The 25,124-nt window shown below is 56.1% G+C and overlaps 1 protein-coding gene across 3 annotated transcripts; it reads left to right on the forward strand.

Annotated features, from left to right (window-relative positions):
• Positions 1 to 4,040: 4,040 nt before the first annotated feature.
• On the forward strand, positions 4,041 to 16,683 carry MINAR1 (membrane integral NOTCH2 associated receptor 1). Of its 3 annotated transcripts, XR_005796058.1 has the most exons (4): positions 4,041 to 6,515; positions 8,640 to 8,894; positions 9,238 to 9,303; positions 12,770 to 12,883. XR_005796058.1 is itself a non-coding variant. In XM_040493455.1 (3 exons), exons 1-3 carry the CDS (start codon positions 4,227 to 4,229, stop codon positions 9,149 to 9,151), a joined length of 2,553 nt encoding a protein of 850 aa, XP_040349389.1. In that variant the 5' UTR covers positions 4,041 to 4,226; the 3' UTR covers positions 9,152 to 9,244. The 3 variants fall into 3 exon arrangements, 2 of the variants coding, with proteins under 2 accessions (XP_040349389.1, XP_040349388.1); XM_040493455.1 differs by lacking the exon at positions 12,770 to 12,883 and having other exon boundaries at positions 9,143 to 9,244; XM_040493454.1 differs by lacking the exon at positions 9,238 to 9,303 and having other exon boundaries at positions 4,043 to 6,515; positions 12,770 to 16,683.
• Positions 16,684 to 25,124: the final 8,441 nt, after the last annotated feature.

The following is a 25,124-nucleotide window of genomic DNA, read 5'->3' on the forward strand; positions in this document are numbered from 1 at the left end:
TCTGAATCCATCTTTCTTTTCTCTGAAGGAGCTTCTTCAGTAGCTTTTACAGTGAGGAATGTGAGCGACAAAGGCATCTTCGTCTGCAGTTAGTTTTAATCTTTATTTCTGAATAATAGTTTATCTGGTGATAGGATTATAAACGATAAGTCATTTTTCCTTAGCACTTTAAGAATTTTGTGTCTATGTCTTCTAGTTTTTCTTCTTTTTTTTTTTAACTTTAAATGGACCAATAATTCTGGACATCTGTTAATGGAGTACACACAATATGGATTTTGTAAACAGACCTAGGTTTCTCTGAAGGATGGTCCAAATTAAAATATCATCTTTATAGAAGAGAATAGTCTGGGTTTTTTTTGTTTTTTTTTTTTTATTCTTGAAAAATCTGTTTTTAGTTTTATTCTCTTCTCAGTAATTCATTCCCTCCCCCACTGCCTGAACCATTTCAGGGCTTTCTCTTCATGTGTGTTTTGCTGTTTAAAGGTGAATTTATTTCTGTATGTTTTATTTGGGGTTGCTCTTTGAGTTTGAGGTCCAGTCTCAAACATTTCTAACATTATCATTTTGATTATTGGCTTTCCACCATCCTCTCTTTCCTGGAATACCTGTCAGACGTTTGTTAAAACTTCACCAACCATGAGATCATGTGAGAAATGTTGTGACCCAGGCTCGGGCAGAGGGCCGCTGACCACCGAGGAGGGCACGACTCCCTTAAACTCTGGGGTCAGTGAGGGGTGGGGGAGGGGCTGCCACAGGAGCCCCTGGAAGGAGAGCAGGGTTCCAGCACGGGGAGATGTAGGGCACTCGGCAGGGTTGAGGGGGACGGTCCATGGGGCCACACGGGGTCCTCAATGCCAGACGCCCAGCTGCTCCCTGCCCCGTCCACGTGCCCACCGAGATTCATGAGGACCGTGTGGCTGGCAGGTGTTGCGCTGGTGTCGGCCTCCTGGACCCGAGACGGTGGGTGTGTGGGTGCCTCGGCCGCTCTCACAATGTGCTTTGGGCTGTGCTGGGAGCTGAAAGTGTTCACACCCTGAGGGACCGGCCCAGAGAGAGCTGAGAGAGAGGGAGGCTCAGTGAGCGGGGTGTGGGTCTCCATGTGTGTGTGTGTCTGTGAATGTGCACGTGTGTTACTGTCCCAAGCGCACCGAGAGCCGTGACGCCCCCTCTCCATACTGTGGTGTGTGTTCCACGTAGGCCCCTGCATAGAGCCGGGGCTCAGCAGGTGCACGGGCCACAGCAGCCCCCATACCTGCCCCCACTCGGGCCCTCGGCAACTTGCGTCCCTTCTGGACGGGCGGTCACCCCTCCTGGGACCTCAGTCTCCGGTCTGTGAGATGGGGGCGGCGTTTCCCCCCACCCCCCACAGGGCTGCCTGTGTGGTCGAGGGAGGGAGCCCACCGCGGCGGCTGGAGCCGGTCCCGCCGTTACAGAGCACCCGTGTCTCCAGGCTCCTGCCTGGTCTGCTCTCCTGTGGGGTTTCTCTGTGGCCATTCGCACACGGGCTACCCCTGCGTCCACACGCCCACTTGCGTGGCGGCAGGTGCCTTCCCCTGGCCGTCCATGAGCGGTTTTAATAAAACATGACGCAGGCTTTTCAGATCACTCGTGATTCCTTCCTTCTCTGCCGGAGACCCTGGGCCTTGCTGACTGGGGCCGAGAAGTGTGTAGCCAGTGGGCAGGGGAGAACGTGGAGAAGCCCCCCGGGGGAGCAGAGTCGGGGTCTCCCGGGAGCCGTGCGGGGTCCGGGCTCGCTGCTCCCCGTGGCTGCCCTACGCCCCCCAAGTCTGTTTCCCTGTCAGTCAGGACACTCCCAAGAGGTCTGGTGAGGCTGTCAGAGTCCAGGAAGAGCGTCTCTGCAGGTGATGTGCATTTGTCCCCCCCCGCCCCGATCCTGCGCCCACTTACTCCACACTCGAGTCCCCTCCTTTAACAGATGGTGCCCACACCGAGTGCTTTCTTGGGGTGGGCTGGGTGGCCCTGAAGGACGTGCTTGCCCGCAGCATGCTCTGGGCGGGAACAGGACCCCTCAGGGCCTTGTTGCCTCTCCCCACGGGGACATCCAGACTGTGGCCCCTGCAGACACGTGTGGGAGCTCCTCGTGGGAGCTCTGCCCTCAGGAGGGACAGCCCACTGCCGGGATCCGCTGAAACCAGCCCAGAGAAAAGATGCGGTTCGTGTAGAAAACAGGGGAACAGGCTGATTTGACAATCAGCAGGTTGGCCTGCCGGCAGGTGCGGCTGAAGACGCGTGTCCTGGGCGTCCTGGTAAATCTCAGACCTGGTCCTCGATAATGGATGGGCTCTACTCTGTCTTAGGGAATTCTGTGAAACCCTCAGTTTGGTGTGTTTAATGTTTCCGTTCAGGGACTGGTTAACGTGCCTTTTCCGTCCATTTCGAAGTAAGGCTTATTGTTTCTGTGTGCTGATTACAAAATCGCAGACGTCAGAATTTCAGAGAGGATGGGAAATTATGAAGAAAAATAACATTACCCAGAACACATCAGAACACAGGGGGAAGGGGTACGAGGGAACTTTCTGTGGCACTCGGAACGTTCTAGATCTTTCCAGGGGGGTTGGTTACTACACAGACGTGCTTTGATTGAAGCTTCAGCAAACGTACCCTTAAGATTTGTGCATGTAGATCTTATTTTTTTTTTAATGTTTATTCATTTTTTGAGAGACAGAGAGTGAGAGGGGGAGGGGCAGAGAGAGAGGGAGACACAGAATCGGAAGCAGGCTCCAGGCTCAGAGCCATCAGCCCAGAGCCCGATGCGGGGCTCGAACTCACGGACCGTGAGATCATGACCTGAGCCAAAGTTGGACGTCCAACCAACTGAGCCACCCAGGCGCCCCAATGTAGATCTTATATTAAAGAAAAGCTGTGAACTGTTGTTGGGACTTGGATTAATGATACGCATGATGAAACGCTCAGGGGGAAGTGTTCAGATGCCTGCAATTTACCCTGAAGTGCACTAGAAACAAAATAAGCTAGCCCAATGAAGGATGGATGGATATGTGAGAAACCAGATACGGTAAAATGTTAATGGTGGAATCCAGATGGCGAGAGTATGAGTATTTGCTATAAAATTCTCTCAACTTTGCTCTATGTTTGAAAATTTGCATAATAAAATACTGAGGAACGAAGATTACCGTTCAGAAAAAAAAAGTCCATATTTACCATCCAAACGTAACCACTGTTAACATTTCAGTGTCCGTTAATTTCTTTCATTGTCATCTCCAAGAATATATCACTTTGTATAATGAAGACCTTCTCACACATACAGGCTAATTTTCATTGTTTTCGCTCAGTATTGTGTCATATTTTTTTTTTGTCATTAAAAAGTCTTCCTTGTGTAATTTTTAAATGAAGGTGTAATTCACCTGTAGCGAAAGTCACACGTGTTAGCACACGGCTGCGTGACTTTTGACAGATGTAGACAGTCAGGGAAGCACCGTCCGCCAGCCCCCGCGACCACCGACGTGTCTTCCCGAGCGTCATTAAAGTGGCGTCCTCACGCACGTGGCTTCTTTCGCTCACGCACAATGCCTGTGAGCCCCGTCCACGCTGTTGCCTGTACTGGTAGTTTGCTCCTTTTTGTTGATGCGCTTTAATCTAATCTTACTGCTTCAAAGAGTCATTGTTTATCATAACATACCTTATGTACGCATTCCTTTGTTATTTGGGCATTCAAGATGCTTCATTTTTCCACTGTTATAGACGCCATCACAGCAAACATCTTTGTACATAAATCACGGTCATCGACAATTTCTTTAAGGTGGGTTCCTGGGAAGGGACTTAAAAGTCGTAGGCTATGAATGTTTCCGAAGCTGCTGATACACTTTTATTTTTTTTTTTAATTTTTTTTAACGTTTATTTATTTTTGAGACAGAGACACAGCATGAACGGGGGAGGGTCAGAGAGAGAGGGAGACACAGAACCTAAAACAGGCTCCAGGCTCCGAGCTGTCAGCACAGAGCCCGACGCGGGGCTCGAACTCACAGACTGTGAGATCATGACCCGAGCTGAAGTCGGACGCTCAACCGACTGAGCCACCCAGGTGCCCCTACACTTTTAAATTAAAAAGCTCCTCGTGCGTTGCTAGGTGGTTCGTAACTGGCCTGGTTTACACCGGTGTTTATGATCTCCCTCTACTTTGTGATGTTGTCACTGTAGAACGGACTGGAGCATTCAGCGTCGGCCACGAGGCTCTGACGTCCTCAGCCATGGACACCAACCAGGACACTTCCCTCTTCCTGATGAAGATCTTGGAGGAGCTGGACAGCAAGCAAAACACCGTTTCCTACCAGGATCTGTGCAAGTCCCTGTGTGCCCGCTTCGACCTGTCCCAGCTCGCCAAACTGAGAAGCGTCCTCTTCTACACGGCCTGTCTGGACCCCAACTTCCCGGCCACGCTGTTCAAGGACAAGATGAAGTGCCCCGGGAACAACCAGCAGTCGAAGAAGATCATGGTGGCCGCGGACGTCGTGACCATATTCAACCTGATCCAGATGAACGGGGGCGCGGCCAAGGGCAAGCTGCCCACGGGCCGGCAGAAGGGGCGCCACAAGGAGGCGCCCTTTGAGCCCTGCGGGTCGGATGCGGAGGCCTGTGCCGCGTCCCAGTGCGAGCCCCTCGGCTGCGAGCTGGGCGACAGGCCCTTCCGCCGGGGCTACCCCGCCCGCCAGGCGTCCCACGGCCGGAAGGCGGACCCCAAGGACCGCCCGCCGCAGTTCGTGCCTGCCTCCGAGCCCAACTTCCTGCTGGGCGTCGGCAAGGAGCTGAAGAGCCGCGCGGCCTCCCTGGACCGGCTACAGGCGCTGGCGCCCTACTCCATCGCCAGCCCCCAGCCCTGTGAGATGCAGAGAACCTACTTCCCCATGAACATTGAGAGCGAGCCCGTCTCAGATCAGGACTCCCTGCCCATGAGCCAGGGTGGCAGCACGGAGCCCTTTGTCATCCAGTCCTGTGTCCAGAAGAGGAACATCTTTAAGGAGGATTTTCACAACCTGATGGCCGTGTCGCCCACGCTGGTTGGCCCCGCCAACAAGGGAGAGGTCGAGCGTGGGGAGCCCCGGGGGCACCAGGAGCCCCACAGGACACCCTTCTTCAACCACAGCTTCGAGATGCCCTATAACAGCCAGTACCTGAACCTCACGTACTCCCCGGTGCCTGACAAGAGGCGGGCCAAACACGAGAGCTTGGACGACCTGCAGGCCTCCACGTATTTTGGGCCCACTCCAGTGACGGGGGCGCAGGAAGCCAGGCGCTGCCCGGGGAGGCCGGGCAAGCAGACCCCCTGGCCGGCCAAAAGCTGGAGCCTCAACACCGAGGAGGTCCCTGACTTTGAACGGTCCTTCCTAAACAGAAACCCCTCTGAGGAGAAGCTGCGGTATCCACACCCCAGCAGCCAGACCCCCAGTTTCCCAGCCCCAGACAGGCGGCCCACTTACCTCGCGCCAAGCGACCCACAGCAGGTCCTTCCCGGGGGCTACGCGGCAAAACCAGATGGGCTCAAACCTAAAGAGGTCTCCTCCCCTGTTGACCTGGAGAAGCACGAGCCGGTCAGAAAGTTCAAAGACAAGAGCATTAGCTGCACGGGGGCGCAGCTCAGCTCAGACACCAGCAGCGTGGGCACCCAGACCGAGCAGCACGTGTTGGAGCCCAAGAAGTACAAGGACCTGTGCGCCTCCGGACAGAGCAAGTACAGTGACAGGCACGCCATGAAGCAGTCGGACGACGACTCGGAGGTCGTCAGCGATGACATCAGCGACATTTTTCGATTTCTTGACGACATGAGCATCAGTGGCTCCACGGGGGTGATGCAGTCCTCCTGCTACAACAGCACAGGGTCCTTGTCTCAGCTTCACAAGTCGGACTGTGACAGTTCGCCGGAGCACAGCGTAACCAAAATCGCCAACGGGCTTCCCGGTAGCAAAGGAGAAAAGGGCAGCCGGCCCGAAAGCAGCAGCCACCGCTCCGAAGAGGAGCTGAAGACCAGTGTGTGCAGGCTGGTGCTGAGGATCGGCGAAATCGAGCGGAAGCTTGAGTCGCTGTCGGGTGTCCGCGAGGAAATTTCGCAGGTCCTGGGCAAGCTAAATAAGCTGGATCAGAAAATGCAGCAACCCGAGAAGGCGGGTGCGCAGGTCGACCTGAATTCCTGGACGAGCGAGGCTCCGTCCGACGAGAGCGCCTCTCCCCGGATGTTTCGTGGGCACAGCGGCCCCCGTGGACCCAAACCCGGGAACGCGGCCGACTGGTGCTGCTCAGAGGCCAGCGGAAGCAACAGCGAGAGCCTCCGCGTCAAGGCCTTAAAAAAGAGCCTCTTCACCAGGCCGTCCTCGAGGTCCCTGACGGAGGAGAACAGTGCCACGGAGTCCAAAATCGCCAGCACCTCCAACTCGCCCAGAGACTGGCGCACCATCACCTACGCCAGCCGCGCGGGCCTTGGTGAGGAGGAGGTGAAGGACAGGGGCCCCGGGGAGAGTAAGGGCTGGCACCAGAAGTCCAAAGAGGTAATTTAATCCGCGCCCACCAATCGGGGCTCTCGCGCTGGGACAGCCCCGGGGCGCATCCCCGGAGGAGCCTGGCTGTCCTTCCAGATCTGGGGCACGGTCCGCGTTAGGACAGGGAGGACGGGCCGGGCAGATGGTCCGTCCGCCAGCTGGAAGGAGCGTGTGCCTGGTATTGTCCACAGGAGAGAGCGGGGTTCGGATTCAGGAGGGGTGGCGGAGCGGGGAGTGTGGGGGAGACGCGGGCGAGCCAGGGATGACTGCTCCTGAAACAGCGGGGCGCAGGGAGCGGGCGGTGAGTCCCCAGTCAGGAAATGGCCCCCCCCCGCCCCCGACGGCGGCTCCCCGACACCCGACGCCCGTTTCCCCTGCCCCGTGGCTGTCTGCCATCGCAGCCGTGTGCTCACTCTTCCCGGGAGCCTCGGTGCCTTTGCATCTTGAGGGCCGACACCTCCCCGTCGGTGCCAGGGCGGGCGTACACGGATGCTCGCGTCCCCTGCCGCCGGGAGCCGCGGGCCAGTGGCGCCCGCGGCGGCCCTCCTCGCCCCTTTCTGGCCAGAGCCGATGCCCTGATTCTGCGGGACGGGCCGCAGGCGCTCGGAGGGGCCGGTGTCGGGGAGGGCGTGACGGCGGTGTGGGCTGCGGGCTCGCGAAGCCACGCGGGAGGCTGGCTTCCACGCAAGTTTTCAGTGTCCAGGATCGGAGGAAAGAGGATAAAAAGATGTGATTTATATACATATATGTATATACATACATATATGTTAATCTTCATTTAGGTGTATTTATTCTTGGGAGAAAGAGACAGAGCACGAGCAGGGGAGGGGCAGAGAGAGAGGGAGACACAGAATCCGAAACGGGCTCCGGGCTCCGGGCTCCGAGCTGTCGGCACGGAGCCCGACGCGGGGCTCGAACTCACGGACCGTGAGATCCTGACCTGAGCCGCAGTCTCTGAGCTGAAGTCGGACGCTCCACCGACTGAGCCCCCAGGCGCCGGAAGTGATCTTGTCCGATCCCAGGGAGGCCTGCTGCCTGTGCTGGCCACTGCTCTGCTCTCGTGCAGCCACGTGCGGCCCGTGCTGTGGGAGCCGGTGTGGCACCAGCCGGCCCGGTCCACGTGCAGGCCCACGCTCACACACTCGCGCCTCGCGGCCCATCCCGCGCTCACGCACACGTCCCTCTCAGGCACCTGCACCCTCTCCTCCCTGCCCGCCCTGTTTTCCCTGGCTTTTCTGCGTCACGTACACGGCTTCGTGTTTTGGTGTCGACCCCCTCTGACACACGGGCGGGCGGCCCTCTGCTCGGCCGTCCGACCTGGCAAGAGAGGGGGAGAAAGGCGGACGCTGACAGGTGCCCGCTTTTACGGGCCTCGCCGCCCAGGGGGCGGACGGACGGGGAGCCGGGCAGTCACGGGCCTGCAGAGTGTGCAGAGATGGGGGCCCACCCAGGCTTGGCAGTCACCGAGTGCCTCCCGGAGGCCCTGTGAGACCCCCGTGTGACAGGTTCACGGAGAACAGAGTCCCCCGGGCCGGGACCCCACACTGCTGTCCAGCTGGCCGCTCCCCGGAGGGTCTCAGCACCACCGGAGGCTCCCGGCGTGTGCCCTCAGGCTGCTTCCCTCCCGGAGGGCAGGGTGGCCCGATGTCAGAAGCGCCTCGAGGGGAAGGGCCCGCGGTGCTTACTCCTCGTCACCGGGTACAAACTGGGAAAAACGAGGGACTGAGACTCCCGGAAGCCCGGCTGGAAGCCGAGCCCCCCCCAGCAGCTGTGCCCCTGCTCCGTGGGGGCCTCGCCCCTGCTCGGCGGGGCCTCTCTGGGCTCCGCTCCGTGCCTGCACGAGGAGGGCTGCTAACGGCAGTGACGCCACGAGGGCTTGGTCCGCGAGGTCTTGTTACCTGAGCTCACGTGAGGGCCATCCCGTTGCACACTTCTCCTGGACACTTGCCCCCGCTCCTGGCGTACCTTCATTCTGTGCTAAATCCCCGCATTCTGTTCCCCGGACGCCCACGGGGTCCCGTTCCCCGGACGCCCTCGGGGCCTCGCAGTAGAAAGCCGCCGGCTGCCCGGTTGTGCCGTGAAATCCCACAGCCTCTGTGCTAATTTCCTGGCCTCCCCTGTGCCCCTCTGCAGGCGGCCGGGCCATACAGCGTCCCCCCGCAGCACCGGCTGCCCAAGCAGTGCAAGGACAGCTTCCTGGTGGAGCAGGTGTTCAGCCCGCACCCCTACCCCGCCTCCCTCAAAGCGCACACGAAGAATGACCCCCTGTACGCGGACATGCGGCTGACAGAGCTGGCCGAGGTGAAGCGGGGCCCGCCCTCCTGGACCATCGAGGAGTACGCAAGGAACGCGGGCGACAAGGGCAAGCTGACGGCCCTAGACCTGCAGGTGAGTCTCGCGCGGTCGCGGGCGGCGGGGGGAGGCCCCCCCCCCACCCCAGTCCATGCAGGAGGGACCTCACCGTCCGGCGCCCCAGGGCCCCCGCCCCGGGATTCTGAACCTTGATCAGCCGTAGAGCCGAGGCTTTAACAAGGGGAGCGTTACTTTGCTGATTTGCTTGCAAACGTTTGGCAGTGGGAACGCGGGGTTGATGGACTGACTTTGGCCGCCGAGTAGCTTAAACCGGTGCGTTTAAGGCTCCGTAGCGAGTGTACATCCTCCTGGTTCGTTGCCCACGAGACCTGAGACAGAGCTTCACGAAACACCAGCCGATTTCTCCTTCCACATGTAGCACGTGGGATAAACATATTTGTGGGAGCCAAGCTATGGATTATGTGTCCATGTGGAGCAGTCCCAGGTAAGAGCCACCCCCGGGAGCTCGGTGAACGCAGTCGTGGCCCGAGTCTGGCCACCACACGAGGGGCTGGGGTTCGGGCACACGTCGGTGGGCAGCCCCACCTCGTCCCGTGCACACTGCGCCTGCCCGTGTCTCTGTGTCACCACGGGAGAGCATCCCGTCCTCACCTGCAGAATGAGCTTTGCGACCTGGCCTGTTGAGGGCTGTGGGGGAGATGCCAGTGGCGGTGGCTGGGGGGCGCGGTGTGGCGGCAGAGACCTCGGGTTCCCCCAGCGCTGGGCTCCTCTGCGGAGGGACCCGGGACATCCCCTCTGCCCGCTCCACGCCGTGCACTGGCCGTGCCCGTATGTCCCTTGCAGAGCCGCTGTGAGAAGGTTTGGGAAGAAGGCACTAGAAAGGATTTCAGGGGCCAGTTAAGTGATGCTGAAACGAGTCAGGTCTGCGTGTTCTTTCCAGGGCGGCTGTGAGCACGGGGCGCGGGGACCGTAGGGTCCGCGGCTTGCAGACGAGGAGATGCCAGTTCTGGGAGCCGAGTGCCTGGCCCGGGTCGGACAAGCCTCAGTCTGTGCGGGACCCAGCCCAGCCCCTGGTCCTCCTCCTGGGCTGCCGAGAGAGCGGGGGGCCCGCGTGTCCCCGCAGTGACCACAGTGAACCTGAGTGACGGCAGTTAGGGGAAGGGGCAGTCCTGGCTAGACTCTAACGGTGGGGCTTGTGGTGACAGCCCCCTCGCCCCTCTTACCCCCTGCACGCTGTGTCCCTGCGTGTGCTGTGTCCACTGTCCCTCCGGGCCTCTCCCTGTCTTGTCCTCCTCCTGCTCATGGGCCAGGGCTTGGATGCCCTGCAGGAGGACCCTGTGCGGCTTTGCGGTGGGGGCCACTCCCCCTGCGTTCCTGGGTCAACTAGTACACGACCGTGAGAGGGTCAGATGAATCGAACGAGTCATAGATCGACTAACGTCTTTATTTTAACGTTTATGTATTTCTCAGAGACAGACAGACAGACGCGGGGTGGGGGGAGGGGCAGAGAGAGAGGGAAACAGAATCCCAAACTGGTTCCACACTGTCAGCACGGAACCCACCACGGGGCTCGAACTCACAGACTGTGAGGTCATCACCTGAGCCGAAACCGAGAGTCGGCCCTTAACCGACTGAGCTGCCCGGGGGGCCCTGAAACAGCTCCTTGAAGTTGGGGGAGGGGGCCGTTCCCAGGCACAGGTGACTTTCTGCCCCTACAGATGCGTGACATGTTAACGTGCCACGTTTGTAAGTATAAACCCAAAACTGCCCGAAATGACAGCAGGCCTTCAGACTAGAGAGCTTTGGTGACCTCACTTAAGGTCGAGCCAAGGAGGGAGCGCCCTTTGCACAAAGCAGGAGGGGAGGGGTTGCCGGGAGGCGCGGCCTGACTCGTTCTCGTTCCTTTTCGGAAACTCAGGTGATGTCAGGACAGCTGCGCCATCTGGACCATCTCCGGGGCCCCGTGTGTCTGGGTGTGAGGTCGCCCGCTCGGGGGCGGGAGCAAAGGGGGGGGGCCCTGTTGTCATTCCAAGGGTCTGGGGGCCTGGTAACAAGCCACCCTGGCCCTTGGCCCTGGAAACTGTGGTATCACCGCTGTTTGTTGTCCTTAGAGCCTGAAGTTATCGGGAAAGCTAATAAAAAATAGTTTATTTTGCAGGCTGAGTCCCGGCCTGCAAGGTGTACGTGACCGTGAAAGGAAGCCGACTTCCTTCTGTTTGAGACAGAACCCGCCATGCAGGGTGGGCTTGGTTGGCTCCAGGCCTCCCTCCGTGACAAGCCTGGGAGGCAGAGGCGGCCGGGCCCGTCTTGAAGGTGCAGAGTGGGGGGGGGGGCGGGGGCTGCTGTTCAGCCGTCCAACCCTCACAGGTGGCCGCTCACCGTGGCAGACCAGTCTGCCCGTGAGATCACCCGTCCCGGATCCCCCTCTCCCGTCCGGTGTCCGTGAGATGGCTGAAGGGTTTTCGTGGCCGAGCCACGCATTGCAAGTGCCCGTGGAGGGCAGACTTTCGGGGGAGGGAGCCCTGGCTGGAGCCTGAAGACGGGTGTTCGTCCTAATGGCGGGAGCGGGCAGCTGGGGGAGGCCGGGGCCCCTGGGACTCTAGCAGAGGACACGGTAGTGGGGGCTCCCGCAGAGACCCAGCCCCCTGTCGTGACAGACTTTCCGTTCCCGAGAGAGTCCCGTCACTCACGATGGCCCAGGAAGGGAGGGACTGTCAGGGAGGGGCTGTCCTGGTGCGATGGGCAGGGTGAGAGCCCGGGGGGCATCCGGGCACCAGCACCAGTGACAGATGTCGTCGCCCTGGGATCTGAGGCCGAGGGAAGGGAGCTGTTTCTGAAACCCACCGAGACCCAGGGCTCCGGAGCAGACGCCCGGAGGGAATTGACCGGGCCCACCTGGCGTGTGTCCGTGGGGCCAGGCTGCTCTGTCCCCAGAGCCAGGTGACAAATATCAGAGGCGCGTCTGGAAGGACGTGCCAGCGAGTAACACGGGTCAGAATCACCAACATCCCCCTAAAACATGCTACAATGCAGTTTTCAAACAGGTTCCAAAGGATGTGTTTTGTGATCTTGTGCGTGTGTCCGAGCGACTTTAACGTGCACGTTTTGAGCATTAAACAAGCCGAGAAAATCTCCAGAATGGATACCTTTGTTTGTGTTTCAGAGATTCAGGTGACCTCGCTTGGGATTTCTGTGTTTGCTTTCACGTGACGCTACGTTATTAAAAGCTCTTGCCGGAGGGGGAGAACACTGCTCCCCCCTCCGCCCTGTTACAGGAACTGATTAGCGCATCATTGGGGAGCGGGGTCCACGGGCAGCTCAGGAGAACTGTGGTGTTTCTCCTACAGACGCCGCGTCAATCTCAGGACACGGGAGACCGAGGTCAGCGCGGGCCTGCCATCGCGGACGCAGCCCGTGGCTCTCGGACCGTCTGCACGGCCCTGTGGACCGGGACTCCGAGCAGCGGCCTGACCATATTTTAGATTGTGTGTGAGCTGCTCGTCTGGGACAGGACTTTGATTTCTCAGTAGACGCTTTTGTGTGGATCTGGGAACGGAATCAGAGCCACGAGAGAGCCCTGCCTCAAAGGGCTCTGTTCTTAGGGCCGGTAGGGGAGCATACCTGTCAGTGAGGTTCCCTGGTTGTCCCAAGGCCGGGCTGGCCCGCTCGTGGCCGCAGACCCCTGGCGTTGAGCCCCGTTTGTCTCGGCCCTGATTGCTTGCTCACAGCGAGAAGACCCGTGGTTTCCCCGTGTCAGACCCGTGGACTCAGGCAGCAAGGGCGGGGCAGGTGTAGTCGTGGTGTGTAGGAGCCCGAGGCCTCGGTGGCCCTTGTCAGGCGGGGCTGGCATGGCGGATGTCGCGGTGGTCCCGGGCTGCGGACGAGTCAGGCGCTCTGGGACCTGCTTTCAAGTACTTCCCGTGTCCCTAACGTCTTGTCGTTGCTTCTAGACGCAGGAGTCCTTAAACCCAAACAACTTAGAATACTGGATGGAGGATGTTTATACCCCGGGCTACGACTCGTTACTGAAGCGTAAGGAAGCGGAGTTCAGACGAGCCAAGGTCTGCAAGATCGCCGCTCTGGTCGCCGCTGCCGCGTGCACGGTCATCCTCGTGGTTGTCGTGCCCATCTGCACGATGAAATCCTGAGCCCAGGGCCGCCCCGCCGTGCACGGCTGGCGGCCGCCGGCTCTCCCTCTGTGGCGTGAGGTCTCAGGGCCGTGTGGCGACCGCTCGCTGGGGTACAGACGCAGCCGCCGAGGCTTTCTGCCGGTGGGCAAGATGCGCTTCAGGAAGTGTGCGTTCTAGAGAGACCTACCCTCCTATTGGCTTGGACTCAATGATGCTCGGATGCGTTGTTAGAAGTGCAATATCTTTTCCTACCAAAAGAATGTAATGGACGAGCAGAACATGCAAATTGAATTCCAAGCAAAAAAAAATTTAATTGGATTCTTTCCATTTTATTGAAGTCTCGCGGTGGGGAATATGTTACGCGGCAGATATTTGCTACGTGCCTGCCTGGGGCTGCGAAGGGAGAGAGCTGGATGAGTTCTGTTTTCCTTAATGTTGCGTTGCAGGTGAAGTCACAGGTTGTGTGTCCCCAGAGGATGCTACTTCTCTGCTGACTCGCAGCAAGGACTACGACTTTTCAATCTTGCCCTTCGGTCACCATTATGATCCTCGTTGCAGATCTTCATGGAACATTCTGGATCTTCTGTGCACAGCGTAGGGAGGAGCTCACCTGCCGAGTCAGGCATAGCATGGAGTGTGCTCCCTCTGCGTACGAGGCTGAGGGACCTGGGCTGGGAGATCTTCCTGTCTGCACCCCGGGGTGTGGGGAGAGCTGCTCACCAACACCGTAAGGTCAGTAATGGAAAATCACGGCCACCCACGCGGTCTCCCATGTGCTCCTTGGTCTTCTGTCTCCTGGTGGTACCGGGCACTCTGCTTCTCACACGTGACTCGGAGAGTTTAGAACGTGTCCTTGTGCCTTGAGGAGTAGAGATGAGGTAGAAACTTTGACATTCTAACTGCGGACCGTGGTTTCTATGTGCCACAAAACCACTTCCGGTGGCTTTCACAGGATCTTGAAAGCTTGTCAGTCATACGATAAAGGCGCGGAGGTGTTCTCCACAATGCAGCACCAACTCCAGAGTTCCAAATACTTGTCAGCAGCGCAAAAAAAAAAAAAAAATCTCTATTTAACCATTTACGTATCTATCTGTGTATGTCTATCTGAACACCAGTTTTGGTTTACTGTCCTTCTTTGTTAAATAACTTGAGAGCAAGGTTTCTCCAGCGTACAGGAAGCTGTTGTAATTTGATCAGAATTTGATCCCGGTTTCCACCTGTTGAATGGTGCTTTGACATAATTGCACGGAGAGAATCCTTTTCAGCGTTTGACTCTAATGTCTTGGTACAGGGTCAAAGAACAATGATTGGCAGAAACTCGCTACCTTAATTCTTCTGAGAACAAGGTGGGTTATGGACAAATGTTGAGAGTAGGAAAAAGCACTCTGGATGGGACAATAAATGCCTGAAAGAGGGGTTTGGGGAGCATCTCAGATTTGAAGGCAGTAGGATCCAGCATCCGTTCCCAAGACCTTCGAATGACTCTCAGCTTGCTCTGTCGAGGTCTATGTTTCCCCACACGGGGCAGTCGGAACATTTCACGCTGTGAACTGAGGGACGGATGCTTTTGTCTGTAGTGAGCCTTCGTGTTTAGAGGCCTTTATGTCACTGTTTTTATTCTCCTGTTTATCTGTGGACTTTCAACTAGGTGACTGAAACTTAAGCCTTAGTATGCAGAACTGAGGATTTATCACTGAAAATGAAAAAAAATATATATATATACATACGTTACTGTCTATTGTCAGAATTTTCGTCTTCTGGTGCTCTGTTCTGGGTTGGGTACATTAAATAAGGTTGTTTCTTTCACCCTCAAAGGGGATAGTGGGTTCCCACCTGTAAGAGTTGGGAGCTACCCTATCCGCTCTCCTGCCGTCCAGGACGGCTCCATGACACACGGTCCCCTTATCACAGATTAAGCCACAAGAGCACCAGAGATAGGTAGCTCCCAACCTCTTGCTCCATGATTTGCAGAGAAGTGGAGATGCACCAACCTGGGATGAGAAAAACCTTGTCCAAGCCCAACCCCTGCTGTCCTTGCCAGGTAGGACCATGGCGGATGGACCAAACTGCCATCGCCTCTTCCTAATGGGCCCTGCTTGAGCCACGCGTCTAGCTACCGAGGCAGGGCGTGTGACCGTAAGCCCCACCCCATGTGCAGAAGAGAAGGGACTCTGTAGAACTTTCTTCTCCCCTCTTCCTGTCTGAGGAGGTAGCAGAGAAATCTCGTTTGGCCCTCCGTCTAGTGTGGCTTTAAAATTCAACTCGACATCATCGCCACATGACGGAGAAGAAACACCCAGGGCTGGTGATGCCCTGGGGAACCCGATGGCCCCAGTGGGGACGGGTTGTCCCCAGCTTTATCGCTTGGAGTGTGGTACCAAGTTAGGGATCTTTGCCACAGCTTGAAGCTGACAGATGCTCGGAGCCTTGGGATCTAGAGAAGGTGGAGTTCACGGCTGGGTCTTTTCTCTCTCCTGACCCCATGCTTGTGACAGCCTTCTTTCCCCGGAACCCCTCACTCTAGCCGTCCCCCCTCCCCCCTCCCTGTACTTGCAGAGCGGGGCAAGACCAGAGTCTGGCTGGGAAGGAGACTTCTCCTCATCCCGTGTGGACTGGCCTGACTCCCGTAGTGGCCGTCACCTTGTACCATCGTCTCCGGCGCATTCACAGGAAGTACGATTTCCCATGCCTGGCGCCTAGAATCATACACTATCAAAATTCACTTCGTTTCTCTTGCTTTTGAAAAGTGAACAATCAGATGTTCTCACTTAAGGGATTGTCCTGAAATCAGATACCCTCAGCCAGTCATTAAATTCAGAATAATCGTATTCCTCTCTTCTAGTCTGAATTTGCTTCGAACACAGCCTTGCAGAAAAGCAAAAAAACGTCTCCCAGCTTGGTTTTCGGATATTTTACGCCACCACCCCCTTCTTTAAACTGCAGATACGGTCGAAGCAAGTTCCTCTGTATCACCATTACTAGCTGACCGTCGCGCTTTAGTATTTTAGGGCATGGGGCTACGCGATTGCTACCTGCCAGGCCACTTTAGTAGATGTGCCGACGCTCGCTGCTCTGATGTGCCGTGAGTCCCGATGCCCTTATCGGAATCGAGGCAGTGCTGTTTTTGTTTACAGTTTATCAGTGTACGAGCGACGGCACCTCGTTTTTTTAAACAACGGAAAAGTGCTGCCAACAGTAAATGATTCTGTTAAGAGGTGTAGCAATTTGTGAATGTTGAAATTCAACATGCTTCATATTATAACCAACTTGCAAGAACATCATGGTCCATTGTGTGAATACCAAATCAGTATATACTGTATATTGTACTACAGAGATTTGTATTTAAAGGCAAAGATATTAGTAATTATTGGGATAATTGGGGAAAGGGTATTAGATATTTATTGATGAACAATGAAAACTGCGACAGACTTCCTTATTTATGCCTTATGAATAAAAGGGTGTGACTTTTAAGTTCTATGTGCGAGACTCGGGGAGCAGTGGGTATTTTTGAAGGCGGGGACTGTCAACCTTTTCTATGTTTGCTCTGTACAGCTGTTAGCACACTCTTGGTGCTTGATCAACGTTATATAATACCAATAACTAAGCACATTTTTAGATCTTTTTTCAAATGGCTTGTGTAAAATTTGGTTAATGTACAATGGTTGGTTGGAAGCTATCATAGAAAATCTGCCTCTCCAAATATAATCAAAAATAAACTGAAAAATTATAAGATATCTTGTGGTGAGATTTCATTTGATGTGTAAATTGTAAGTGTTCAGTTTTATGCACATATCAGAAGTGTCCAACTTGGTGATTTTTCATAAATTGAAACCGTCCACGTAATGAGCACCCAGATTAAAAAAAAAAAACAAAACAGCACACTCAGACACCCAGAAGCCTCCCAGAACCTCCCTCATGCCCCTCCCAGTTAAAACCTGGCGAAGAAAAGTGGCCCTCCTGTTTTAAGGGCACACATTCGTTTTGCCTGTTTTTTTTTTTTTTAAACTTTATGTAAACACATTCATGTACCTTGCACTTTTTTTTTTTTTTTAGTGTAGTTGACACACAGTGTTACATTAGTCTCACGTCTGTATGTTATGCTGGGCCCCGCAAGCACAGCCACCGTCTGTCACCACACAGCATTGTTATGGCACCACTGGCTGTATTCCATGTGCTGTGCCTTCCGTCCGTGGCTTCCTCATCCCGTAACTGGCAGCCTGGGCCTCCTCTCACTCCCTCTGGAAACCACCAGTTTGTTCTCTGTGTTTGTGGACCTGATTCTGCTTTCTGTTTGCGCGTGAAGAGAGAGAAGTCACAGAAACCGTGTGATTTCACGTGCAGGCAGGCGGAAGGTAAGAAACAAATGAGCGTATACTTTGTATCCTTTGTGTCTGGTTTCTTTCGCTCCACATGACGCCATGGAAAACATCTGTGCCGCCGTGTATGGTGGTGGCCTCCCCATTTTCACAGCGTTATCTGCTGGAGAATGTGGCACGATTTCTCTACCCACTGGTGGGCGTCTGGGGAGCTCCCGGTTTGGGGCTATGAACACGCTTATCCGTGGTTTTGGTGAATGCATGCGTGCATTTCTGGCAGTAAAGCTGCTGGTCCCCAGGTGAGCTCCCATGCTGCCGTGGCGGGTGACGCGGCCCCGAGGCTCCCCTTCGCGGTGCGCGTGGGGCTCCAGTTGCTCTAGATGCTGCTCTCGGGCATGTTCCGTCTTAGCCCGTCTGGTGGGTGTGCGCTGGTGTCTCATGCATTTAATTTGCGTCTTCCTGATGATGAAGGAGATTTGCACCCTTTCATGTGTGTGTTGGCCCTTTGGATGTCCTGATCTGCAAAGTGCCTGTTCATGGCTCTGCCCATTTTCCATTAGCCTGGTTGTCTTTTCCTTAGCAATTTGTAGAAATTCTCTAGACGTTCTGAAAACGAGTTATTTGTCGGATACACATTACAGACACTGTTTTCCATTCTGTGAGCTGCGCTTTTATTCTCTCGTTGGTACCTGATCAATAGGGGTTCTTTATTTTGATATAGAAATGTATCGGTTTCTTCATTATGATTGGCAGTTTGAGTCCTGTTGGAGACGATTCGTACAGACTCCAAGGTCACGGAGATGCTCTGTTTTCTTCTTGAAGCTTTACTGTTTTACTTTTCTTGGTTGGAGCTGCATGTCTTCTGGAGTTGACATTACACTGGTGTCAGGTGGGGGTTCTCCCATGTGGGTATCCATTGATTAGCACCACTAATTAGAAAGATCATCCTGGGGACACCTGGGTGGCTCAGCTGGTTAAGCGGACTCTTGATCTCAGCTCAAGTCCTGATCTCATAGTTCGTGACAATCCCTGTATCGGGCTCTGTAGTGACAGTGTGGAGCCTGCTTGGGATTCTCTCTCTCTGCCCCTCCCCTGCTCACACTTTCTCTCTCTGTCTCTCAAAATAAATAAATAAACATTGAAAAAAGAAAGAAAGATGGGGCACCTGGGTGGCTCAGTTGGTTAAACGTCCAACTTCGGCTCAGGTCATGATCTCATGGTTCGTGGGTTCAAGCCCTGCATTGGGCTCTTTGGTGTTGGTTCAGAGCCTGGAACCTGCTTCGGGTTCCTTGTTTCCTTCTCTCTCTGCCCTTCCCCCGCTCACTCTCTGTCTCTCTCTGTCTCTCAAATGAATAAACGTTAAAAATATTTTTTTAAATTAAAAAAAATAAAGAAAGACCATCCCTACCCCTTTAACACAAGTCTATTTAACGTATATATGGCTTCCTGGACTTTCTATCCAGCCCTGTCTGCTCCTCTGTGCTTGTGTGAGCACAACATCAACATAGTTTTCTCCACCCCAGAGAGACGAAGACATCACTCACTGTGAAGTGAATCATAGCCAAAGGGAAAGAGGCCGCAGCACATTTCTTGCCCATGAAATCGTATCAGGGAGGATGCCGGAGAGAGAATTTATCCAGCTTCTTTAATGTTCATCCTGCCATTCGCAAATGTCACCGAGCTCCCGCTCGAGTCATTAAAGAAAAGTGACAAAACACAGTTCTGAGCACATCGCAGAAGGCGATTAATATTTTGATGTCTGGACACCAAAAGAAGTCTCTGATGAGGGTCTGGATCATGTCAGCGCAACGATACCACAGCAGGCTTAAAAACGCTTCTCACTTTTACAGTAAATACTCGTTCAGACGTAAACCTGAGGTTTGCACACGGATCGACTGGATTGCATTTCGCCTGAGTGCTCTGAGCAAGTGAATTGAGAAAACAGCATGTATGTAATCTTGTAGGGAAATGTTCATTTTCCTCACGAGGACAAATGTATGCGCAACGTGCTATCGTAAGGCATTTTAATCTGTTATTTAGATTCCTCCCCCCAAGTGCCAGCAAGAGTCAACTTAACTTCACACCATTGAATGCACTTTTTAAAAAGCACATCGCCCAGCGCTCTCTCTAGATTTCGGGCTTTCCGAAAGTCCCACCAGCCAAGTCACTGGGATTCGGCCGTTCCTGGGTTTGGATTCAATCTGGACGAGTCCTCGTAACGGAAAGGAGAGGGAGGAGGTGCACCCGAGTTTAGACAGAAGCGATGTTATGAGAAAACGACACCAGCGTCTGAAAACAGGGGCCGAAGGAACACGGGCGTTTCGGGCCGGACCGGGTACCGCACCCCACCCCCTGCACACACTGCTTCTTTGCGGTCTCAAATCTGACCCCCAACTCAGCAGTTTTGGAAGATTCCTGAAAGATTCATTAAGTCCTGGACAGAATATTATTGTTGGAGTTCAGCAGCGCACGTGTGGTTAGTTGCAGATACAGTTTCCTTTCCTTTGCAAGGAAAACACTTAATAAATGAGGCCAAATCAGTAAGTGAGTTGTCACCCCGTGAAGAGAAGAAATGTACACGGAAAAGTTCACGCGGGCTGCTCAGAGGCACGTTCCACGGTGTGATGATTCTTGTATAATTTCCGAAGTCCTGGCCAGGAAGGCCTTCCCGGCTCATTTTCTCCGGGACCAATGCTGTTCGACTTGGATGTCTCCGCCAGCCTACGTTAGCATTTTATTACTAAGTAGTTTTATTATTGAACCACGGTTTTACCACTAGCGATGGGTATGTGACCTATTTCTTCCTGTTCTTTGCTCTATTTACTTATTCCTTTATTTATTCAACGGACATTTGTTAAGCAACTTGAATGTGCAGGGCACTGGCTTGGGGCTGAAGTATTGTCCCCAGAGCAACAATGTCTCGAACGTAGTAGGTGCTTAATGAATACTTGTTGAACGAACGAGGGAGGAAACAAATGCATGCAGTCTGAGATCGGGTGTCTCGGAACGTCCATTCCAACAAACGTACAGGTAAAAGGAAGTAAGCAAATAAGGAAAACAATTTTGAACAGCAAGAGGTTTCCTGAAGGAAGCTTTTCCCCTCAGAGGGGAGCAGAGGTATTGCCTGAGTTAGGGCAGCGGGAAGACCTGGAGAATGTGGTGTGTGGACGGCCCAGGATGAGCGCCCCTGGCGGAAGGAGCTGGCAGTGCAAAGGTCCTGCGGTGGCAATGAAGTCTGGGCAGAAGGCTAGTGTGGCTTGAATGTAGTGAGCGCGGTGGGAAGGACATCCGTGAAGCGGCAGGGGCCGTTAGACACAGTAAACAGGTTAGGTTTTATTTTTGGTACGATGTGAAGCCTGGGGATGGTGGCAAGCAGAGGGTTACGACGTAATCCATGATCCGAGTCACATGCTTACGAGATCACCCCGGCTGCAACGCAGAGAAGGGGCTGAAGGGAAGGAGGGGTGGGAGCCAGGAGACACGTTCAGTAAGAGTGGGAGAGCAGGGAACAAAGAAGTGGCCAGGTTTTCCAGAAGCTCTAAAGAGGCTCCCGGGGACCCGGCGTTAGCGTCAGCAGCCCTATCGCAAGGGGGTCCTGACGTGGGGACGCTGTCACCAGGAGGCAGGAAAGCACGCGAGGGCCGGGGCCACCACGGTGAAGGCCTTCCCTGGGGTGTGCTGACCCAGGGCAGAGGGGTGGGCAGCTGTCGGGACCCTCACTCGGCCCTACGTCCACTGAGCACCCGCTGGGCGTTAACTCTGGTGACCGGGGAATAATAATAAGCACGGCTGCCACCCATCAAGTCGGCGACTTCCTGCTACCAACGAGACACGGGCGGAGACACAGGCCCTGGACTTGCTCTCTGTCCGTGGACAACCAGACACGAAAGCCCTGTTTCCAGGCGTTATTCATGAGGCACCCAGGACCGTGAGGTGGGGGAGAAGGTGGGCCCAGGCCTCTGCCTAGAAGAACGTTCTGGGCTGCGGGGGAGCAGCCCCGCCCCCCAGCCCCGCCTCTCCTGACGGAAGCTTCGGAAACTGCCCCCTCGAGGCGGCGGAGACCTCCGTCCCGCGACGTCCTGCGGGCCTTTCTCTGCTTCCTTCCGTCCGTCCGTCCGTGTAACCGGCTGCACAGCAGGACGCGTTCCCCACCCCCTTCAAACCCTTTCCTCTCTGGGCCTCCCTCCTCCTTACCGGCCTCCCCTTCTCTGCTTCCTCCTCTGCCTCTCCCTTCCGAGCCCTCCTCCTTGCGTCCACGGTTCCTGGGATTGGACACCGTCCGGATACGGATGAGCCCGGTTCACATCCCTTCTCTGACCCCTTCTCTGGCCGATCCCTTCTCTGAGCTCCAGCCTAGATGGCCATCGCGGTGGGTACGTGACAGGCGCACTTCGTGCACCTGGAGGGGGTGGGCTCGCTCACCCCTCCCCACTGCCCTCCCCCCCCCCCCCCCCCCCCGCGCTGATTCGGGCACACACACACACTCGGCACGCGCCCCTCCTGCACACCCGAGGTCCGCACCGCCTGGCCGCGGATTAGCTCGGGGTCCGACCCGCTGGCCTGCCTCTCTGCTTGTCCTCCAACCCGACTCCATTCTCCATAAGAGCCAAAGGCTCCCACCAACTGGATGAGATCCGGTCGTGTCCCCTTCCCTGGCTCCTGCCACATGCGGACTAAAGCCGCAGGGTCTCTGGCCTCCCCCCCCGGCCTCGCTCCCCTCTCACCGAGCCCCGGCTGCCTTTGTGTCCCAAGCACGGCACGCCTGTTCCCGCTCCGGACTACAGCACGTCCCGGCAGGAGCGATCGTGTCACCGGCCCGGACCCCTCCCCCCAACGCCCTCACCCGAATCCCCCCGCCCTTCATGCTAGAAAGCGTCCAGGCACTTGTGTTTTTTATACTGTGTCGAAATCCCTGTAAGTGCTGTGTCAGCCCGCAGACCAGGGCCGAGCCCAGAGGCCTTTGGTGAGTATTTGTGGGAAGAACGGAGTGTTTCCTGATATTTGTATTAAAGGTGAAAAAGAGCTCACGTGCTGTTTAAAGGAGACGTTTCCTGCGACAGAAAATACGTTATTGATGTGGGTCTGAAGTGCCCACTGAACTCACGGAAGCCCGTCGATAAAATCCTGTGACGCAGCCGGGACGTTCTCCATTTGTAACGAGAAGCAGCCTAGGCGGGTCTGCAGAAACGCTACGTGTAGTGATGGCGATAAGCCTGTGCGTAAGCAGAGACACGGGCTACGAGACGCGTTCGCAGAGCTGTTTGGCTTCCCTCGCGTCTGCAGGGCTAAGAGTCAGAAGGTGGCTCGGGAGCCCACGATGGTACGAGATTTGTTTTTGGGGTCCCCGGGGAGAGCGCCCGGGTCGGCAGCCTGGAGGAGGGACGAAGGGGGACAGTGCGGCGGCAGCAGGGGCCTCGGCCCCTCCCCGGGGGCCCCTGGGGCCGGTGTCCGCCCCCCTCAGGGTTACACAGAGGGAGACGTGGGATTGGGACCCAGACATCCCAGAAGCAGCACACGTGGTCGTGTCTGCTCCGCTGTGCCACCTCCCGAAGCGTCTCAGATCTGTAGGCACAGGCTCCTCCCCCGCTCACTCGACTCCTGGAAGGCGTCTTGCCCTGCGATGACACCGGGCTGACCCTGCATTCACGCTGTCACTCACCTAACCCACGATGTGCCAGCTGTGCCCTAGACAGGGCTCTGGGCACTGAGAGCACAAAACACACAACTCCCCGCCCTGAGCACAATTCCGCGAGGAGACCCACGGGCACGGTGGAGTCAGAGGCTGCGTGGCACGGGACAGGGGCCGAGGACGTCTGTCCCCACGGATACTCACCCACCTTTAAGAAGCAGGTGTTATTCTAACCAGTCTGCAGACGCAGGAACAGAGGCCACCGGAGACCAGGAAGTACATCTAGAGAGTCACAGGTTGAACTTGGCTTTCATTCTGGGTTAAATCCACCTGTGACTCTGGAGCCCGAGCTCTTCACCGTGACGCCCCTGGGCCGTTGTTAGAGGAGGAACCCCTGGGCTCGTTGATCCTCTGGGATGCGGGTGGGTGCGAGGGTGGGGAACAGGGTCTGAGGCTGGAGGGGGGCCCCTGGGGTCACCTCCTGAGGCCGCCTGGCCATAGCCCCGTCTGGGAAGGGGACCCCGCATCCCATTCTGAGTGAGAAGGTCATGCAGGACTGAATTAGTGAGAGGTCCTCTCTGGCACCTGTCCTGCTCTCGTCCGGACAAATGTGGTCTTGTAGAGGCAATCAAGAAAGCAAGGGGTTTGTCAGAGCCACACCCTCCCTCCTGGCCTTCACCACGAACTGTAGCGCTTAGAGTTCATCAATCACGCCCACAGCTGTTCCTGTGGTGCCCTCGACTCTGCAGACTGTGTGCAGGGGTGTGAACCCGGAGCCCCCCCCCGGTGCATGTGTACACGTGTGAACAGAAGCAGGAAGAAGGTCGTGTTCGCAAGTATCTGCACGGGGCTCTCAGCTCCCAGCAGCCCTCCCTTACCCGGTGGGGGCGGGGGGCAGGGGACGTGCCTCGTTCCCTCTGCAGGTGCTGTCAGTGGGCTGCGGGGAGGTGGGGTCTGCAGGCAGAGAGGACACAGCTCGTGGGGACCGGGGCTGTGATACGAACCCAAACCCACATCCCTGGAGCCCTCTGTCATCTTCTGGGTCCTAGTTGACGCGGTAACTCGGTCCCTAAAGATTCCATCCGTGTCCTTCCCGAATCCCCAGATCCGAATTCCTGTCGTGGGCTCTGTCCACACCAAGGGGACTGTGACAGCTCATCACACGTTCAAATCAGAGTCTGTGAGCTCAGAGGCCCTTCTCCAGCATGTCCCCAAACAGGAGGCAGTGAGACAACGGTTAGAACTTGAAGAAATTCGCCCCTACGATGCAGGTTAATTTGTCGTGACGTGACTGCTCCTGGAGACAAGATGTTATCGTGTGGCCCCGTGAGCTGGAACCAGGCTGTGTTTGGAAGAAAATCGATGAGATGATCTCTCTGCAGCACAGTCACTGCTTGTCCTCGACAGCGGCTTGAAGGGGACTCGGAGAGTGCCTCCGTGTATCATGTCCAACCGGGCTAAATTCTTCCCGCGTTTCCACGACAGATGCGCACGGCAAGCCCACACAAAGGCCCCCGAGTGAACCGTCACATGTCCCCAATTAACGTGGCTTTAATTCCGAGACAAATAGGATCTCCGTGAATTTCCACGCGTTTGACTTGGTCGGGATGGTGGGTGTGTGGAACTCGCGGGCTTTGGGCTGGAGGGTGGCAGTCGTTTCTGCGTGCTGGTTGCGAGGGGGCCCGAGCTGCACGTGCCAGCGTCTGCTCCGCGAGGAACAGGGGCCGCGGCACCAGGTGCCCGCTCTGGACCCGCTGCGGCGTCCCTGGAGCCCACGCTTTCCATTCTCCACCTGGGCCGCATCCAAACTCAGCAGAACGACGTCCCCTTGCTCTCACAAGACGACTCCAGATGCAGGGATGCTTACTTGTCCTCGTGAGACCAACCGTAGGAATGTTGCAGAAGGACCTGGAATGACCCACCAGGAACAGGACTCCTTCAGCTTTGATGTTCTTTTCAGGTCCGAGATTCTGGGCGCATCTGGCATCCGGTGGACGGGCGCTCAGGAAGAAATGGACCCGTTACCGGCGTAAATGTGGAAACACCTGTCCTTGTTTGTCCCGTCACTCACGTGTGGCCTCCCCGCCAGGCCGGGCACTGGAGATGCCGAAGTGAAACGTCCGGAACATCCCTGCCCTCCGGGAGCTCTGAGTCCAGTGCAAGGGCACTGGGGTGCCTGCAGGGGGGCGTCTGGCCATCGGCTCTGTTTCTACATTACCTGCTGGGACAC

The sequence above is a fragment of the Herpailurus yagouaroundi genome, unplaced genomic scaffold (assembly GCF_014898765.1).
Source record: "Herpailurus yagouaroundi ecotype Mexico unplaced genomic scaffold, PumYag 185, whole genome shotgun sequence".
Lineage (NCBI taxonomy): Eukaryota > Metazoa > Chordata > Mammalia > Carnivora > Felidae > Herpailurus > Herpailurus yagouaroundi.